General features: G+C 45.5%; 1 protein-coding gene across 1 annotated transcript in view; it reads left to right on the forward strand.

The window, feature by feature from the left end:
* Positions 1 to 3,197: 3,197 nt before the first annotated feature.
* Positions 3,198 to 20,872, forward strand: part of LOC126546001 (dual specificity calcium/calmodulin-dependent 3',5'-cyclic nucleotide phosphodiesterase 1A-like) — a 615,937-nt gene continuing 598,262 nt past the window's right edge. The window contains exon 1 of the mRNA XM_055061558.1: positions 3,198 to 4,047. Within this exon, the coding sequence (XP_054917533.1) occupies positions 3,966 to 4,047 (82 nt within the window). The 5' untranslated portion in view covers positions 3,198 to 3,965. The remainder of the gene's footprint in view (positions 4,048 to 20,872) is intronic.

The following is a 20,872-nucleotide window of genomic DNA, read 5'->3' on the forward strand; positions in this document are numbered from 1 at the left end:
GAGATTAAGAAGTTTGCAGGGACGACATGGCCACAATTAGTACATGACCGGGGTTGTTGGAGAAGTATGGGAGAGGCCTTTGCCCTGCAGTGGGCGTAACCAGGCTGATGATGATGATGGTGATGATGATGATGATGATGATGATGATGATGATGATGATGAGCGCTCTGTGCTTCATTATGGCGGCATTTCTCTTCCCCTTCACTGTTATTGTTTTTTCCTGTGTTTCCACATATCTATTGCCTTCGTTTATCCATATACCGAGATATTTATATTCTGTTACCTGAGGTATTTCAGGGCCCTGTATCTCCACTGTCTGTTCACTGTTTTCAGTGAATACCATAACACCTGATTTTCTAACGCTAAATTTAAAACCTGAATTCTCGCCTTCCTGTCCACAGATATTAGCGAGACGTTGCAAATCACTTTGGTTGTTATCTAGCAACATAATGTCGTCCGCATAAAATAAACCTGGAAGCTGCTGCTCTACTACTGTACCCGCCTGTTTGTGTGAGAGATTAAACCCGATATTACTTCCTTCCAGCGCCCTCTCCATCCTCACCATGTAGATCACAAACAGCAGTGGGGATAAAGGGCACCCTTGCCTCAGTCCCTTGTTGATATCAACTTTATCCTCGCTCCTCATCCCTTCCCATTCAGCGGAAATGGTATTTTCTAGCTAAATGTCTCTCAAAAGCTATAGGCAATCGTCACCTAAGCCTACCCCTTCCAGAAAATCCCACAAAATGTTGCGGTCTACGTTGTCATACGCTCCTGTTATGTCTAAAAAGGGCACTTTAAAGCCCTGCATGCCTAGAGCGCCGTACGGCGGCCGAAACGCAAAACTTTCGCAGCGGCCAGTTTCGCCTGTGTCGAATAGTAATAAGCAAAATAAAACAAGAGAAATGAAGGAACAATTTACTACATAAAATTATTTTGACATCGCTTCTTTTTTTTTTAGAGAAAGAAAAGTTACACACTTAACAGCCCGAGAACGGCAGTGAATTTGTGGTAAGGCGGGAGGGATGGCTACTTCTATGCTCACTGAGAATCTCGTTTTTTCAGCATCTTTCAGCATCTTTGGGCTTCGAACGTATACAAACGCGAACATTGGTGTATAATTTTTCCATGAATAGTAAACGCAAGCATTGAGTGCACATTTCGTAGTTATCTAGGAGTGGCAGTCCAACTCGGCCCTGTATTCATCCGATGTATCAGCGCTTCGCTTCTGTTGCTTTGTCTACAATGTCGCAAAAAGAAGTTTTCCAGGAGTGTAGCATTCCTTAAGGGGCCACTTCCGCAGGGATTTGGGTGAGACATATCCCGAAGGCTGTGAGGTCTGCTTTTTTTCTTTTTTTAATTTATTTACTGTTAAGATTCTTTTGTTACAGACATTGGCGCCATAAATGAGGGCAAGTAATAACACAACTGTTTAACGCCAGAGTGAAAGGAAAAAGAAATAAAAAGCAAGAAACAGCCACTGTTTCTCTCTTATCGGTTATCACTCTCCCTGGTTCATGCTGGGCATACTGCAAGAAAGTGAATGTTTAGTTCACAATGGTTCCTTGATATTTACAACAAGCATAAATATTTACACAATCTTTTTCTTCCAAAATACAAGTCAGTAGCGACGGGTAAACGTATCTTGGCCGAGGCACCACGCAACACTACACGCTATGCATGGCCATCCACTGACCCTGCACTTATTCCCGGGAAGTCGAAGCCTTGCAAAATGAGCAGTTGCTCTTGCTCGATTTAGCATGTTTCTACGATGCTCAAAATATTGTAAAGTTTCGATTATACTTGTGCGAATAAAGTTTTTTTTTTATGTCGCTGTGAAAAAGCATATACTGTAATTCGCCAAACATTTTGCAACGTTCTAAATAATGATCAAAAGGAATCGTGCCTCTTTTATGCGCAATGTACGAGCGAAATGGACTTCGCCCCATGTTGCTTCAGATCCTATTTTTATCTTGAAGAAACAGCAAGCAAACCCATAACAGTCGCATAGAGCCACCACCTTTCACACGATTGGAGCTTATTCCCAAGTCAGCGTAGCTGCGAACCGCGGTTCATGCAGTTCGTAAAAAGGAACGCCAATGGCGAGCTGCAACGCACATTTGGTTTGAAATCCGACGCACAGTTTTTCCCGAGCCTACAAATGTCTCAGTGGTTGTTGACATCCGACTACCACCGTCGCGTCGACGCAAGCGCAATTCCCGTGCCAGGCTCCGCACAGGGTGCTCTCGCAAGAGGCACGGCCGGTAGAGCATGCGCATATGCGATCTCTGTTTTGCATTTCGAGCGTAGTTGCTTTGGAGGGGGGGGACTTCGCACTTTTCACGCAGCAGAAGTCGTGGAAAGAGTAACAGCAAAGCGCAGTTTCCGCAAAAATTTCTCGTCCGTGAAGCCGAGAGAGAGAGAAAAGAAAAAAGAGTAGTGCACCGAATGGGCATAAGCACCTGGAATGCCAGGCAGCCTGAGCGAAGTCCACGAAGCCAGCTCAGCATCCCAAATCAGGGCGATGCTGAAATAAGACTTTTGGAACCGACAAGACTCGGCAACGTTGTGAGCGCGTGGGTAATAAATAAATAAATAAATAAATGAATGAATAAATAAATAAAATAAATAACAAGGAAAGAAAGACGGCGGAGTTACAGGTCGGCGAAACGAACGCGCGTGCGTGCTCGTTACCGAGCGCGAGGCTTCTTTTCAGACAAGAATTCACAGAAATGAGCGGAATTCGAGAACGCAATTGGAGAAATTCGAGAATGCCGCCTGGGCGACCTTGACAGGAACTGTGTGCGAGCGTCTGGTTAGGGAATTTCGGCAGCGAGAGAGAGTGCGTGCGTGCGTCCGGGGGGGTGGGGGGGGAGGGAGGGGAGGTGCCCGGGCGCTTAGTGAATATCGAGGGGCGGCGCGCAGTTTCCGCATTTACTTCTCACCGGATTTTTTGTTTCCACCCCGGGGTGGAACGGCAGGCGGCGGCTTGTAACTTTTTGGTGATCGCGCGCCTGAAAAGAAGCGCTGACGTCACGACGGCGGCCCGTGTGCAGGGGGCGCCGGAAGGGTGGACTGCTCCGATCGATGGCACCTGTCCCCCCCGGGCCAGCAACAGTTGGTCGGGCCGCCCGTGGTGTGGCGCCCCGAGTCCCGGCCGCGCGCCTCCCTCTGCGCCGTCTTCGGCCGAGCCCGCCTCCGGGAACGACGCGCGCGCGAGCTTCGAGTCTCTCGTTCGTCGGCCGGCACGTGAAGCACGCCGGCGCTGTTATCGCGGGGAGCCGCCGCGCGTGCCGCCGTCGCCGCTCGGGACACCGCGTCTTCTCACTTAACACACTGGAGCTTGGCAAGCCGCGCGAGCCGTGATTATTGCCCAAGTGCGACAAATTTTGCGCGCTCGTTGTCTTTTTATTTTGCGAGCGGCGGGGCAAGTTTATTTCCAGTCTTCTGGCGGGAAACAAAAAGAGCGCCGCCGCCGGTGCACACGTGCACACCTTGGAATCCTTCCAGAAGCGCGCGGACGAGCTGCAAGTCACTTCCCCAGTCGCGAGCGCGCGAGAGGTGACGCCTCCTCCTTCGCGTACAGAGCGCATCTGTGAATGACTCCCGCGCTCACGTGACTGCGCTCCGAAGGCGGCGAGAGCGCGCGGCAGCCCTCGCTGCGCGCGTTTTAGAGACCTCGCAAAGCGTCCGGAACAGCTCCGGCCGCCGCGGCGTTTTGGTGGAACGGCTGGCGTGTCCGCAGCAGCTGGCGTGGAACACGACTCTCGGGCTCTCCCCCAGGTCGGCAAACGCACACACACACAAACACACACACCTCGGCGGCAGTGAGCGCAACCTGTTGGTGTCGGTCACGCGGTGGGACCCCTGTGGGACTGTGGCTCGCGGGCGCTGCGGCATGCGACAAGCGATTCGCCCATCCGAGCGCCCATCGTGCTGAAAAGCGAGGCTTCTGACTTCTGGCTATGTCGCTCAACAAGGATCCGCGTCATTTCAAGAAGTGTAAGAGCGCCACTTTTCGAGTCGACGGGCTGTCCTACACCATAGGTGAGCGCATACCTCTTCCCACGGTGCATGCCTTGGCGCGCGTTGACAGCGCTAGCTGGCTGATGGATTGCACGAAGGCTCTGCGCTCTCGAGGCACGCGCAGTCGCCTGCTCGGCGCAACCAAACTTCCCAACCGCTTCAATGTGGCCCAAAGGCAGAACGCGCAGAACGCTGTGCACTCCAAGTTCTCCAACTTCTGTTGGTCCAGAACGAATTATATTTGAAACACGTGTCTTTCGCGTCCTACCCACTCGCAGACTGTTGAAAGTTCAGATGCTAAGTTGCCGATGTGTAAATTTTGTTTTCTGTGCTGTGAAGTCTGTGTGACTTGGTTATTGGAAGAGTTCACAACTGTTATATGTGTCAGATAGATAGCTGCAGCGTGCTTACACTGGATGACTTTTAATTCTGCGTAGTACGGACTTCAGGTGCGCACTGCGCAGGTACTTAACAGCCAGGAAACCGCATGAAGACGGGGACGAAGAACCTTCTCACCACGATAGTAACCGCGAATTTCCTTGAATGCGTTGCCTTACAGAAGGTGCATTTGCGTTGCTTTACAGAAGATGCGAACATTCGTCAAAGTGAAACTTTCCGCATCTAATCAGCCTTGTCTTTTTCCCCCTTCCTTCGAGTATGTTGCTGCGCGATCTATAGCAGAATTCTGTTTCTGACAGAGCGAGAATGAACGTTCTTGACGTACGATGACCGGAACGCCAAAAATGTTCAAGATGGCTCCATAGACTACAATGTGCCAAATGCAAAATCCGACACTGTTAATTTTGGCAGCACGTGAAAATTGCTCCAGCAAAGTCAGAGAACTAATTTATTATGAGCAGGCTTTCTTATGACTTGTAAGCTGGACTGCTTTTGTCGTTGTCTCATGTGTGTTTAGGTTTTAGCTAGAGACGTTAAGCAGTGGCAGTTTCAGTGAGCTGACTGGACACAGAAATGCGTACCATCTCAGACGGCGGTGCATCCAATTTAAATCGCCAGGAATGCTTTAGAGAGACCACTTCTCATGTACAGGTATTCTTTTAAAAAACATGTGCCTTATAGGTTTCAAAAGTCGATTTTTTTATTTGGAATGTGCGTGAAATTGTAGGTTGTTATTTTTGAGCAACGGTACCAGTGAGTGCTTGCCTGTATGTTATAAGCACAACTAGTGCTAAGGAGATTACATATGCGGTGCGCAGAGAGAAGGAATTCCACACAGGTGAAGCTTGGTGCTGAATTTTAGGCACACGGTCCTCAATAGCCTGTTTGCTGCATCAGGAAAGACAAACATCCTCGCCACAATCCTCGCACAGTTTTCGAGAAGGAGAAGCGGGGTCAATACACCGACGTAACGCGGCACAAGGTGCATGCGTCAGTGTAAAACATTAGCGCGTGCTAGCATTCGCATGAAGCGGAAAGGACGCAGCTGTAGTGCCCACGCTGAAGGCTAAGTGCGTAAGAGCCAGATTAGTGTGCTTTCACGCACGAATGTGTGTTTGAAATATTTAGAAAGCGAGTTCAGACTTGACGTCATTGCGAATGATGCGACTAAAAGTAAGTCTTGATAGTTTTACCGCTTCCACCAAGCCATTCAGATGTGTTCCTTTTTATCAATTTTTTTTTTTAAAGTTGCCAATATTCTTTTGTTAAATTGACTGTATCATGTAGCACAATTGTACTCTTCGAGCTGGATTACTCTATGAGGCGGACTTCATTTGCACGAGAAATCAACATTACTAATCGAATCTGTTTTTGCTAATTACCTGTTAAACTAATTGCCTTACGGCGCATGTGGCAATTTGGTAATTGTAGCCGGTGAGTTCTTCGTATGAACTGTCCTCTTGTAACGAATTCTAAGGATGACACTAGTTTTGAAATGTGCGCTCCCAAAATGTGCAACAAAATACGTTGATGTTTCAGTTAAATTTGCGCGTTCAGTACAGAAAATGGCGTTTTCTTTAAAAAAAAAAAGTAAGTGGAACAACTGTGCGTTTTCTGGCTTCAGTTTTCAATGCATTTCAATCCAATTTTATTTCCTTGGTAGGAGGAGACAAGAAAAAAAAGCTGTGAACACAGCTTGACGGAGGTCCTACCCCCTGTGGCCATTATGGCAATACAGCAGGAGTGATTGTATACAATACAGTGATTCTATACACTGCATAAAGACACAATAGAAATGGTCATAACAATGAATACATAAATATAAAAAAGATGCGCATTTATGTTGTTCCTTTTAAAAACATTTTTAGTTACAAATCTAGCCGTTCATTTTTACAATATATGAAGGCGTAAAAATTTTTGGAAAGAAATAGGAAAATAACAGCAAACGTATGTTAAACGTATATTCCTATATACAAGAAAACTTCTATTGGCAGTACATTTTAATGAAGCTCCTGGCATATGACAAGTAATATCTAGTTATATTCATTTAAAATATTCAGCAAGGATGGTAAGGTGTAGCGTATAGATTGCTTATCGTAATTCGTTCGCGGTATTGGAAAAATAAATTTTTCTTTGTGCCTTGTTGGTTTGCGCGTGCATTTTCCTGTAATCCAGACTAAAATAGTTCCATTGTAGTTATTCTTTAGAAAGTCTTTGTAACTTAAAATCAATAGCTGTACGTATAATGAAAGCATAGGCAAAATATCGCACTTTATAAAAAGGCTAGCCCTGTGGGAGAAATCTGACACATTCGCAATGCAATGAACAGACTTTCTTTGGGATAAACGCACTTTCGACAGATTCGTGAAGCCAGTCGTACACTAGAGGGAGCTGCAATACTGTAAAATTGAGAGCACCAGCGAGTTATGATGTATTTTAACTTTAACCGCAAGGCATATGTCTCGTACGCTTTTGACGGCGCTTATTGCAAAAACTGGTTCAAGTTTCAAAATTAGTTCCAAGTGGATGCGCCATGAGAATTCGCTGGATTCTATACGCAAATTGCAATATGTGCCCTAAAATGACTAGATAAACATGTTGATCAGTGAAATTTCTTGAGTAAATAATGGCCGCCTCTTTGAGTAATCCAGCTCAATTATATTTTGGCTGCATGCCAGCGGTGATCTGAAAATAATTTTGTCAGCTCTAAAAGACAAAGCATAAAAGGCAGATATTACGGCGACCATGTAACAGCGATTTTCAACGGGTTCCTCTCTCTTCGTAGTTGAGCAGCCTTGCGAAGTAGTTCGCTGTGAATGTTTCGCCACAGCGAGCATTCATTGAACATTTAAGTGTTTTCGAAACAAAATTAACAATGCTTTCGCTGCTAAGAGACTTTACCACGATGTTGTGGTGCAATTTCAGATGGCCTCCTTTGCATGGTAGGCATTCAGCTTTTGACGCTATATGTAGATCGTTCGGTGTCCTGTTGTTATCCGCGGGCGTATGGATCTCTCCTCACTGTTGCGGTTGTTTTGAGAAGCGGCCTCGGGCCCTATTGTTGTTTCATTGAGTTAAATTGACATGCTATGCAGCACATGATAGAAATGGACCTCCGGGATATGATATGTCGTTTAATGACGCAACAAGCCGAGGAAACAAAATTAAAGAAAGAAAAACGTGCGTGGAAACGACAGGGAAGTTCTGCGAAAGAGAGCTACATTGCTACAAATAGAAATGAAAATTAATAGCGTTCTTTTTTATTTTGTAGCGTCCCTCTCAAGTCCACGGGAAAACAAAAAATCTAAACTCGATTTTGCAGCACTGCCATAAGCTGATGCAACAAATAATCTAAATTCAGCAATGAAGATTTCCTCATTTTCTTGAGAAACATTCAAAAATCTAGGAAGTAAAAAATTATTTTATTTCTCTCTTCTTATTATTGTTTTAAGTGTGAGAGCCTTACAGGTACAAACCAGTTTATCCTTAAATCTGCTGACGCAAGCGCGTGTATGCCTGTGAGAAACCAGTTTAGACTTGCCTAACCCACCTTAAAAACACAATGCTTGGGTAGGATAAGCACAGTTTTCCTATTTTCATAAAGCCAGTGACGCCTAGATATTACCAAACAAGAAGACCATGCATCTTTGATTTGCGTCGCTAATAATTGTTTCTGTCCTGCCTGAATATAAAGGTGTGGCATATATGATCATGCGACATGCAGGCGCAGCCGACTGATTAGTTCACGCTCATCGTGGTGTTTGGTGACTCGTATATTTCTTCTGCATTTTTCTTTTACGCACATGCGAAAATCGCTCTTCGGAGCTAAAGGGAGCTTGGTGAAGACCACTACTCTGTCTCTATTTACATATGGTAGCCTACCTGTCAAGAGAGAGAGAGAGAGAAGAAACTTTATTAATGAATGGTGCGGCAGTTTCGTTGTAAACAATTTTTTTTCCGAACACAGTGCCACCTAGGCAGTAAACATTCATCTTCGAGCAGATGAACGCAGCGGCGTCGGGTGACGCTACGCCGAAAACAGGTCGGATACTTGTTCCATGTGGCTTCCGTCGTCAGTGACCTCTATAAGTGTATCGACGCAGAAGCGCTTTAGCGGTCGGCAGATGCCTCGCGTTATTTTCCCACAGGTCAAGTTTCCTATTCGGCCGATAAAAAAAATGCCACTGTTCTTGTTGGGAATCCCCTCAATTGGCTCTGTTAAATATTTGTCCCCATCGCGTCCACAAGCAATCCAGCTTCTTGAACGGCGTCAGGGGACGTCACTGCTGCGGACGATAAACAACTGCCCGTGGAATTTTTTTTTCTTCTATTGTTGAAAAAAAAAGAGAAGAAAAGCATTCGGGTTTTTATGACTCGTAACAGTGCGCTTTCTTTTCTCTGCGCGATGGCATGCGGGTCTCTACTGAAGATACGTTGTCATCTTGCTGGGGAGTGAAAAGAAAAACGACGTGACTATAGAGCTTCCATGCGGAGCTGGTCAGGTGTGGGCAACTGCGTGCGGCAGCATTTATCGCGTCACAGAAGCGCGTATGGAGGAGCCGCGTGCGCTTTCTCCGGCGAGGGTATGTCTCGGTCAGGTTGTTGCGTAAGTTCTTCTTCCTCTATGCATGACTGCCGAGTGCGGACAGCCAGCCGCAGGCAGGGCGGCAGCAGCGAAGCGTATACATACATACATACATGCGCGGTCGTGGAAGAAGAGCGGTGCGACCGTCCGCAGGAGAAGAAAAAACAAATCAGCACCGGCATATCCGCGCGGCGCATATGTAGGAGGTACGAAATGGCACGCTTAAGGATTTAGCGCAACGACACGATGCGCTCAAAGGCAGAGTAAATGTTTTTGTTGTTGTTGTTGTTTGTTTTGAACAGAACCATAAAAAGAATGAGAACGGCTGCTTCATTCACTAGGAATTTTAATAGCTGATAATCATGTACCGACGAATGCGCAACTCAATAGCGGAGGAGCTTTATAGTTTACGTGAAGGCAGTAGATGTATAAAAATGATCCTAAAATTGGGGAAAATGTTCATTTTAGTGCTGGCGGTGTTGCTATATACGCGGTCTTAGCAGTCAGTGCCAGCGATTTCTCCGCATGAGCGCTGCTGTCCAGAATACAAAGTGAGCTATCGCTCGCCCAATCATTCAAAGTGTCGTAAGGAAGTTGTGACACCTTTCCCACTATTCACTGCGCTTCCGGGAACATTCGGTGTTGCACATATGCATGAGGATATACACACCCTTCTAATTCGTGAAATAATTTCTTCCCTTTCACCCAAGAGGAAATGATGAGGCTGATTAGGGCCCAGGATCAGACCTCTCAAATCCTGGCAGTCCAGAGGGCTCGCGAGAGGGCCGTCAGGTTTCACCTGATGGTCCCCGAGTGGGCCTAGCCAGGTGACGTGGAGCTTGCTTACGTCTATAGTGGACCAAATAAGGTTGTTTCACTCACTCACTCACTCTCTACACGGACGCATCGGCAGTAGCAAATTTAGTGCTCTGTGTCGGCCATCTCATTGCGTACTTAGCATAGCAGAGAGCGGGCGCGCCCAATATCGAATGCAAATGCATCACGCGCTTCAAACGCGTGCTGGGCGTGCGCTGGGGCGGCAACTCAAAGTGCATGTTTGCGACCATCGGATTCTCGGGGCGAAGCTGTGGTGTCGTCTGTGTACCTTTCCCCGTTTTCGGGAGTGCGCTGCTTTTCGTTCGTCACTGACAAAAAAAGTCACTTCCTATTTTGTATAATATAAATTTCTAGGTTCTATTTTTACTGCAGTCTTCCAGAATATGTAAAAACTAACTGCGTCTAAATAAAGACATCTCTATGCAACGCTTTAATACATAGTCAACGAAATTAGATGACGCTGTTCCTCATAAGCGGAAAATATGGCGGACAATGGTAGGACGCGACACGGATCCCGTTGCGCCGCTAAGCCTCACATCAGATTGTCAAGGCATCTTTAAGCATTTGCGTCGTCAGTCAGGGTTTGACCGAGAGAGAGAGACTGGCTGTGATGTCAAGCTGTAGAGGTTAGTCTGGCTGACGGTTTGGCGTGCGCTATACTCCAGATTATAAATTCTACCCTTAGTTATTCTAGTCTAGATAGAAATCAAGAACTGCGCAACCGGCGATGGAACGAAAAATGTTAGGTGTAATGGTAAGAGAAAGGAAGACAGCGGTGTGGATTAGAGAGCTAACGGGTGTAGCCAATATTCTACTTGACATTAGGAGGGAAAAAATGGAGGTGCAGCAGGCCATGTAATGTGTAGGACAGATAACCAGGGGTTTGTTAGAGTTACAAAATGAGCGCCAAGGGAAGCGCTGTCGAGGACGGCTGAGAATTAGGTGGTGCGGTGAAATGAGGAAATTGGCAGGCAACACTTGGAATCAGCTATAGCGCAAGCCAGATGTAATTGGAGATCTCTGGGAGAGGCCTTCGTCCTGCAGTGGACATAAAAAAAATAGGATAATGATGATGATACTAGAGATACTGGGTGAAATATGAGGTGACACACAGTCAGTACAAATAAGCTCATAGAGGCACTTAAAGTTACTTACAGAAGGCTCGCTAAGACTCGTCGCATCAACGAAGACATCAGCCGCCTTCGTTGCTTGCAATGTGCCGGCGGTGCTTCTCCCCAGGTCGAGAAAGACCAGCGGCTCAGGGCACCAGTCGCAATGCCTCTGTAACACGATGTAGAGGCCGTACGTCTATACGCAAGTTAAGGCGGCAGACACACGCAGCATGTTGCACGCGCTGGTGAACGAGGTGAAGGCTGTCGCAAAGCGAGACATAAGCACATTTCCCCGGAAACCGTGTGCGGTTTATTTCAGCAGATTATTTGCTGTTCATCAAGCTCACTTCATACCAACGCCCTTGCACAAGGTATCATGAACGAAAAATGGGAAGGGAACCGTAAGAAAAAGTGAACTTGAAGTTTTTAATGGCGGTTGCTCAGTGTAATGTTGCTCTAAGAAAACTCGGAATCTTGTACAGCACTCTTCATCTATTAGTGCTAGTGCAATAAAGAAAGATTCAAAGGATAAAACTATAGCGTAAGAAAGAAAGAGAAAGCACGTGCCGACGAAACATCAGAGGGTTAACTTTTAAAAGCGTACACACATATTTTTTTTTTTTTCACTATCAGGGCTAACATCGGCTAGAGACTTCATTTTGAGAGTGATAAAGGGTTTCACCTCTTTACTCAGAATGAGGTCTCTAATTGGTGCTACGATTTAGTTAATCATTTGCTTGTTGATTAATTTCGAGAACAAGTAAACAAACATTCCTCAGCGTTTTGCATGCATGAGACACCTTCTTTTTAGTACATTGAAGTGAAATCAATGTGAATTATTATTTATTTTATCTCTAGACTTGAAAAACAGCTCTAGACAGGTCTGCTGCACATTCTGGTGTTCCTTCCGAGCCAGCAGTTTCTGCTACTATTCTTCTCTCCTGCTTTAGACGTTTAATAATCACGTTCTTTCTTTGTTTTTTTCCATAATTAATGATGCGTTACGCTGGTTACATATTGTGCCATTAGCTGTGCCTGTTCTTGCGCAAGTGTTCTTTGCTTACATAGGTGTGAGTAGCGAATCAGTCAAGCGGGAAATTCATCTTTTTTGACTCAAGAAAAATTGGCTGCAGAAAGAACTAGCTTGACTCCGAGACAGGCTTATGGCCAGGTGCGAACTGTCAGAATATACTGTCCAGCTGCCCTGCGGCTCAGCATTTTGATTTCTTGAAAGTCCGAAGGGCGTTTTCTGTCCTTCTGCGTTCCTTTGAGCACAATGTCAAGCTCACACAGCTGCAGAGGCCGCACGTACTTACGCTATACGCGTTGGCATTTAATATAGTTCCGAGGATAAATAAATCTGGGGACGTAAATATCGCATTTCTTTTGTAGTTTTGACGCTTCTTTGTTAATTCTAATCGCTAAGTGTTTCTCAACTTTGCATAACAACGCCACCCATTCATTGATTTATTCCTTTTTTGCCAGTATTACAGGAGCAAGTATGGCTGAATCTCGCACTTTTTGAATGTTTTTCAACCGCTCACGGCTTGATGAGAGAAGCAGCTGTCTTGACGCTAACTTTTAACACACAATACTAGGGTTCCCGGCCAGTGCTTGAGCGGTCAGCGGGATACCCGCAAAAAGGTTGCAAGCTGCGCTTCCTCTTTAGCGCCGCACGTGAACAACAGACGCGAGGTCGAATTCGCGCGGCTGCGCAGTTTGTGCGAGGGATTTCAGTCGGAAGTTTTCTCCCAGGAGTTCCTGGCCAGCGCGCCTGCGTAGTAAGTACGTGACTTCCGTGTCAATACGAGCCAGAAACTTTGATGGGATTGTAAGCGCACAGTGCCAACAACGTTGCTAAGCATTGCCCGCTGAGCTTGTGAATTGCTAAAAGCATTCCAAGGAGTTATATCGCATGGAAAATGGCACGGTGCCAACACACCGCATGACGCGTCCGTGTGGTTACACATATCGTGCGTTTTGCTGCTGCTTGTGCGGGAACTGCCGCTTTTATGCGAGCGAACTTGCCAACAGCGCACCTTTATAGTCATGCTTCTCTGTCCCGTTACGGGTTGCATGCTTCCCGGAAAAAGATTGCCGCGTTACATCTGAGCGAAGCGTCGTCCAAGGTCTCTATTGAAACGGGCGTTTCTCGCAACGCGCCGTCGCGGTCCACGAGTTCTGTCCACACGGTGGAGGGCTGCTATGCGCACGCGGCCGCGTACGTAGCGCTAATCGTCCTGAACGGGCCACACAGTTTCGCGTGTGTATAGAGCGCAGACTTGTCGCGCGCGCCAAGTGTATGCGCGTACACGTACACACAGCCTGGGCGGGATTACCAAGAATACTGCGTTTCTCGGCGTCGGAAACTCGTTATTCCTTCCGAGGAAAAAAAAAAAAATACGTGTAGCGCGCGGCATAAGCTATAGCGTGCCAGCGGCCGTCAGCTTTCCCCGTTTCGTCACTTGCCACATGCGTAGACGACGTTCGAGACGTCCCCCTGCACGTTTGCTCTGAGTATGTGCGCCGTATGCAGCCCCCCTCCCGGAAGAAGAGCGCTTGCGCGAGCGGCACGCGCAGCACTCGACGAACGGCGCGGAATTGTGCTTTTTGCGACCCCCCTTCTCCTCCTCCGTCACCTCTCTCCTGGCGGTGTCGGGTGCCGCGCGGAGGACGTTTTCATTGCAAACACATGCCGTCGCGCATCACCTTTGTTTGTGCTGGGCTCGCAGGGAGCTCTGCTTTCGCAAACGCAACCGTTGCAGGAGCAGTTCATGGGTCCTTGCTCGCTCTTCGGATAATGTTGCTTCGCTGAGTCGTGTGCGCGTGCGCGGAAGTGCTAGGCACTCAAGGAGCCCCGCGGTTCTTTGCTAGAGGTGCCGCTGATCACGTGACACTCCTATGACGTGAGCGTTGGGGACATGGCTCGTTTTTGCTGCACTGAGCAGCCCCGTGATTCAATTAGAGATCAGGGTATGCATTCACAAAAAAAAAAAAGAAAGGTCCTTACGCAAGAACTGTTACCAGATGTCAGCCTGTTCCGATTTTGGATGTATCATTTGCGAAAGCGGCGGCTGAGCATTGACGAATAGTACTTACGAGCGAAAAGCTCTGTGAATTCGGCTACAGTTCAATTGTCGGGTGCTTCACGAGTCACTTTCTGCTGTGAACACGCTTGCAGAGTAACGAACACCATGAGTGAAGGGCTGTTAACCGAGGGACCCGATATTTATTAATCATAGCATAAGAAGCCAACAAACAAAGACACCAAGGACAACACAGGGGAAATTGCTTGTCCTTACAATTGAATTAAAGAAATGATAGAAATGCTCTGTGGCACTGGTGGCACTGGCTAACACTCTCAGGGTTAGTTCCAGTATCAGCACATAAATACCACAGGAAGTGGATGGGGGAACGGCGCCGCGGTAGCTCGATTGTTTGAGCACCGCACGCGTAATGCGAAGACGTGGAATCGTTCCCCACCTGAGGGAAGTTTTTTTTTTTCGTCCACTTTCAATTCGATTAATTTATCATCTTTTAATTCAATTGTAAGTGCAAGTAATTTCCCCCGTGTTGTCCTTGGTGTCTTTGTTTGTTGGCTTCTTATGCTATGAACACCATGAGTGAAGCATTCATGGTGCAACAAACGTGAACTCTGCGCGAAAAAGAAATAATTATAATCAGTGAGGCAGAACGTATCAATGGTATAACGCTTTGAAGGTGACGTAAATGAAAATATGTATCACATATTGTTATGTTTTTATCCACATTGTACGTAACTTCGCGAAGCCTCTTTAAAAGGACGCAAAAATAGAATCTTAGGGAGATATATACGACTTACGAGAAATTAGCGGTCGCTGTCGGCCCTTACGAAATAACCCAAGCAGAGATTTTAAAGTTCGCTATTTAATTAGGTTCGACGGACATTCTATGATTCTGGAATAGCATCCACGGGACCTTTACCCAGAACTGTCAGAAAACATGCAGTGCAGGAGGAAAATACAATGGCGACGCGATGTCCAAATATTACCGCTCCAGTCAAGATACGGACGTCATATAATGGCGGTAACATCTGTACAATGTTGCTTTTGACTGACTATAATAAAAAAAACAAGATAAATATTGCATTGAAATCGAAAACGAATGAAAGCCTAAAGTTTTTTTGCGGTTTTTCTAACTTCTTCTGCACCATAAATAATCGACATACGCGAAGATACCATAATAATACCATGACGTTACTTAGTTACGTTATTGGCGCTCTGGTTTAAGTGCCTTTGGCTGTAGTTTTGCCTTCAGATTCCCTGCTAATAAGCAATCTTTTACTGCTCAGGAAATGCAGATAGAGTTGAGAGATAATATTGTGGGGGGCCAGTAGGGCGCCGCGATGGGTTGGAGAGGATGGAGTCGTTGTAGCGCGACGACCGGCTCGTGATCTCGGTGCCTAATTTTGTCTCCTTACAGAGCGATTCCAAGTTCGGCGGGGTGAAGTTAGCTGCGCGGAGAACGTAATTACGCACCGGGGTCCGTACGCTCGCGGACAAGTGCCAGATTTATTTCCGCTGCGCAGCGGGCGGTAATGTATTCCAGCACAGTGCGCTGATCGCATGACCGCCGACCGTCTGGCGACAGGGTGGTAATCCCCTTCTTTGGCTGCTGACAGACCGGCGCTCACGTTTTCTCGATGCGACCGTCGGTATTGTCTCCTGCCGCCTTCTACTGGTGATTTATCAGAATTGCGCAGCCTTTTTCTTTGGCGTATTTGTTTATAGCGCCTACGTTACGCACTGCGCCGGCCGGCTGCTGGCCCCCTCATGCTCAAAGGTCCGGCGTTCGAGCTGGGCGTAGGCTTAGGATACGGAGGCGAAACCGTACCCGTAGAGCTCAGCGGCTATAATGTTTTGCTGCTATAGAGCAGGGAATGCCCATAACAAGAACAAACTCAGGTTTGCACCGTAGAGTGATTATAACTACAGTGATTATTCTATGGCTTCACTTTAACACCTAGTAAGCTGCTCAAGTGCTCTACATTCTCTGAGCTTAATGAGTTTGCGTAGCTTACTAGGTGTTCTTTGTGCTTAATCCTCCACAAGTATAGAGTAGCCAATCGAGCACGCCCTTGGTTAACCTCCCTACCTTTCTCTCTTCATCTCTCTCTCTCTCTCTCTCTCTCTCTCTCTCTGAGCTTTATGTTGCAATATAGACAAGTCTCCCAGCGACAAGACGCCAGCGTACCTGGCAAAACTGGCTCCTTAATTAGCAGACAACAAGAACAATAAATAACAATAATAAATACTTCCTTACCAAAAACAGTAACAGGTACAACAAACAGGCCTGTCAAAGCCACAGAGGGCATGAAGGACAACGCTTGGCAAGCAGCAAGAAGATCACGAATAATCGAAACATTACACGATAACACGCAAAATGCATACACATAATGAAGCAAGCATCTCATCACCATCGTTTGCAGGCAGTGTTATAGATAATAGAGATAATTAGAGCACACGTGGACAACGCAAACCTTTTATTTCAATAACATAATATGTACAAGATGTTCTTTTCTTCAGACCATGAATATTCTTTATTTATTTTATTAATTTTTTTTATTTATTTGGACATATTGCAATAGCCTTATTAGGCTATTGCAGGAGTGGGTATGAAAAGCAGAACAATGTCAAATAACAAAGGCAATACGAACAATACAAATTCAATGAATATAACTACATATTTAATGGTCGCTAAATATAAGTTTAAAGGCAGAGAACGAGTATTACCAGGCAAATAATTCCAATATTCAATAACACGGGGAAAGAAACTGTATTTAAAAGTGTCTGTACGGGCAAAATAAGGCGCGATGTTTAGATGATAGTAACGTCTTGTGTTGGATGGTTTAGCAGGAGTTAGCTAATTATCTCATGGAATCTGGCAAGAGGAGTTAATAATGAAATGCAGACACTTGAGCGACTCCATTCGTCGGCGATCTGAGAGCGGTTGCAAGCCTAGGAATGAAAGCACTGCGAAAGGGGAAAAATCTCTGTCGAACCTCCGGCATATGAAGTGAAGCGCTTTCTTTTGGAGGGCCTCGATTTGAGTAATGTCGCATTGCTTGTGCGGATTCCAGGCAGGAGAAGCATATTCTAGTAAAGGTCGGATTAAATATTTATACATCAGTAGTTTAGTATCCCTTGGGGCCGTAATCAATGTGCGGTGCAGAAAGCCTAACTTTTTCAGTGCCTTTGAGGTTATTAAATCTATGTGCTTGGACCAAGGCATACTGGGTGTGAAAACAAGACCAAGGTATTTATATTCACTAACGCTCTGAATGGGGCTATTACCAATTTTGTAAGAAAGAACGGAAGGCGTGGTTTTATTAGTGAAAGTCATAGTAACGATTTTACGGATGTTAATTGTCATTTGCCAGGTGGCGCACCAAGAGCTAAAACCAGAAAGTGATTTTTGAAGCTCTAAATGGTCATAAAGGCAGGAAATTTTATGATATAGTACGCAGTTATCAGCATACAATGCGTAAATTTGAGGTTAGGTGACGAGGAAAATCATTTATAAAGCTAAAGAAAAGCAACGAACCCAACACTGAACCTTGTGGCACTCCCGAGGGTACCTCTGCTACTCTGGAATTAGCTAGGTTAAAGGACACAAATTGAGATCGATGGGAAAGAAAACTAGAAATCCAGCTGATAAGGCGGGGATTATTAAGGATGGCGTCAAGTTTATGTATCAATTTCGTGTGAATCGCGTTATCGAATGCTTTTAAAAAGTCAATAAAGATTGCGTCAATTTGGTTGCCTACATCGAGGTTAATACAAATGCCATGTGTAATTTCACTTAGCTGTGTTAATGTGCTGAATCCACGTCTGAAGCCGTGCTGGACATTAGATAGTAATTTATGCGGCTCAAGGTATTCCATAATATGTTTGTAAATAATGTATTCTAACATTTTGCACGAGTGAGATGTTCAAGAAATCGGTCTATAATCAGATATCATGTGTTTGTCACCGGTATGAATAAAGGAAGAACTTGAGTAATTTTCCAGGATGAGAGTACTATAGAGGATGCCAGGGACTTGCAAAATATGACAGTAAGGTAACGACTAGTCCACAATGAGTACCGTACCAAGAACAATGTCGGAATGCCGTCTGGGCCAGCAGGTCTTTTAATATCAAGTTTCAAAATTAAACTCAAGGCATCTTGTCATTGATGGACATGTTACTACGAGCAAAGGTGTCTGGTTGGATGACATTGTTGTCACGAGTGAAAATGGACTGGAAATACTCAGTAAATGCACTTGATGTATGAAATCGATTATTAGTAGAAACATTGTTAATCCCCATAGAAGTAGCTATCGTATCACGTGGTAAAACAGACGACCAGAATTTACGTGGGTTAGTTTTTAGTAGGTCCTGCAACTGCACACGGAAGAAATCCTTAGCCGAGTTCATCTTAAGTCGAAGCTCCTGTTTGGCTTTAATGAAACTTTGTATCACCTCTACAAAAATATTATGAGCGTAGTCAACGTGGCGTTTTTGCAGCGAAGTTGCTAGGTGAAGCGGACATTACTTTGACATGAATAACGTGTTTCAGAAGAACAATTAACAAAACTTCGTTAATTAACATTTTGTTAGACCATTAGGGGCATTTCTTTATATAGCATATCTGGAGTCAGTCACACTTTGGTGCACCCCGATAGGTCTATTGAAATCTTCCTCTTTCTATTCCCCTTTCCCCCACCCCCAGTGTAGGGTAGCAAACCGGATGCTGTTCTGGTTGACCTCCCTGCCTTTCCTACCCTTGCTTTCTCTCTCTCTCTTGAAAATCCTAGCTAATTCGAGATATTCATAGAATTTCAATGCTCAGTCCAGGCAAGATCGACTTCGAGCTTGCAGAGAATGCTGAAAAGGCAGCTCCGGCTATCACGTCCGACGGAAACGCGCTTTGACGCAAAGCGCAACAAAGTTTGAAACTGAGCGTACGTGCAGCTATACTGATACGGGGCATGTTTTGCCGGGCAAGGATCTTCCGCCACGTGCCTGTTCATTGTTTCCCCGCGATATACATGATTCCAACTTCGCCTCGCACTGTTCGTATATAAACTAATAATAATAATAATAATAATAATAATAATAATAATAATAATAATAATAATTATTATTATTATTATTATTATTATTATTATTATTATTATTATTATTATTATTATTATTATTATTATTATTATTATTATTATTATAGATGCTCTTACCAATTGATCTACCGCGGCGCCGTTTTCCGATCCTGTTTCTGGGGTATTTATGTCGGTCCATTAGAACCAACCTTGGGAGTGTAAGAGTGAGACCCGGTAAGAGCATCGCACGCGCAATGCGACGAAGTGAGTTCGTATCCTACCTGCGGCTAGTTGTTTTTGCAGCCAGCTTCATTTACACTTATTTATCAATTTGTTATCATGTCCTTCGTGTCATTGTTTGTTGGCTTCTTATGATTTGACTACACGTATCAGCTTTGAAAGCGATGGCATTCGGCCAGTGCAAAGCATATCCAGACAAATTCCAAATGCCCTGCGGCAAATACTCGCGAAAAAAAAACACAGAAATATATATATATATATAATGCGAAATGCCCACATTCAGGGAAAACGAATACGGCAACTCACTCGCGCCAAATACGCAAACATAGCACTCCGCTCATACATATTTGCGGCGCTACGCGGAAGCCAGGCTGTTTACAGAAAACGATCACGAGCGAATTATTCACAGCAGCCGCGCGAATAAAAAAAAATATATATAGATAAAGAATCAAGGCTACACCTTCCCTTGCGTAAACTGCAGAGCTGTTGCGCCAACAGTCGCATATCGTTGTGTCACCATCTTCGCCTCTGTCGTTCCCTTACGCTCGGGACACTTCAGGAAACAATGCTTGCAAGTGAAGGCCTGCACGAGCCATGTGGACCGCCTGACGCAATCTTTTTCACATTCAATCTGAGGGCTCCATAACAAAACTTATAGTGCCTTCAGTGCGGAAGGAATGCCACGTGGTGCTTTCTATTACGTTTTCTTTTTTTCTTTGCCTTTTCTTTTTTTCGGGCTGCGGGACACGCCGCAGCCCGAGATCATACAAGCCGGGCCTTCCTGCCAGAGGGGTTCCGAAATTCGACGAGGTCTGAGGATGTTCCCCGAAAAATATTCGCATATCCTGCAGCATTACAAATTTGAAAGAAGGGTGTACCCCTTACCGCACTCCAGTTTCACCAGAGAAGAGACAGTTGCTCTGTGGCGTCTCCAAACAAACTCCTATGTAGTGAATGGCATTATATTGCATAGAATGCACCCAACCCAATTCTCATACATTTGCGTGTCCTGCGGGGCGCCGGACACCCTTTGTCACATGGTGATACGGTGTCCTAATCTTGCTAAACCCAACAATCAAGAAGCTCAATGAAGGAACCAAAACAATAGCACAGAAGACCGCCAAGAATTGTGGGTGGCCATGCTCACGGCCCCGGAATTGGAGGACCAGCGAAAGCTGGTGAATCAGGTCACGGAAGCAGCAAGGGCCAATGGCTACCTGGACTGAGGAGGCCACCCGCCTTGGGTGAAGAAAGAGCTCTTTCTCACTGATTCACATTATTAAATATTTGCTCTCTCTCTCTCTCTTTCTCGGCCATCACGCTCTCCAATTTGCTTTTAGATCACTGCCGAACTTCGTATGTGACGTAGTGTGCTATTCGCCCTTGTAAATTTCCATTTCTTCACCGCTCTCTATTGCCATGTGACTTCGTGCTATTTCATCATTATTTTATTGTTAATTCATCGTTAGTTGTTTAAAATCCGTCTAGCGAGAGTAGCTGTCCCTGTACAGGAGGCTCACTTTCGCCCTTGGACTCATCAAGTCTTACAATTATTCT

The sequence above is a fragment of the Dermacentor andersoni genome, chromosome 1, assembly GCF_023375885.2.
Source record: "Dermacentor andersoni chromosome 1, qqDerAnde1_hic_scaffold, whole genome shotgun sequence".
Lineage (NCBI taxonomy): Eukaryota > Metazoa > Arthropoda > Arachnida > Ixodida > Ixodidae > Dermacentor > Dermacentor andersoni.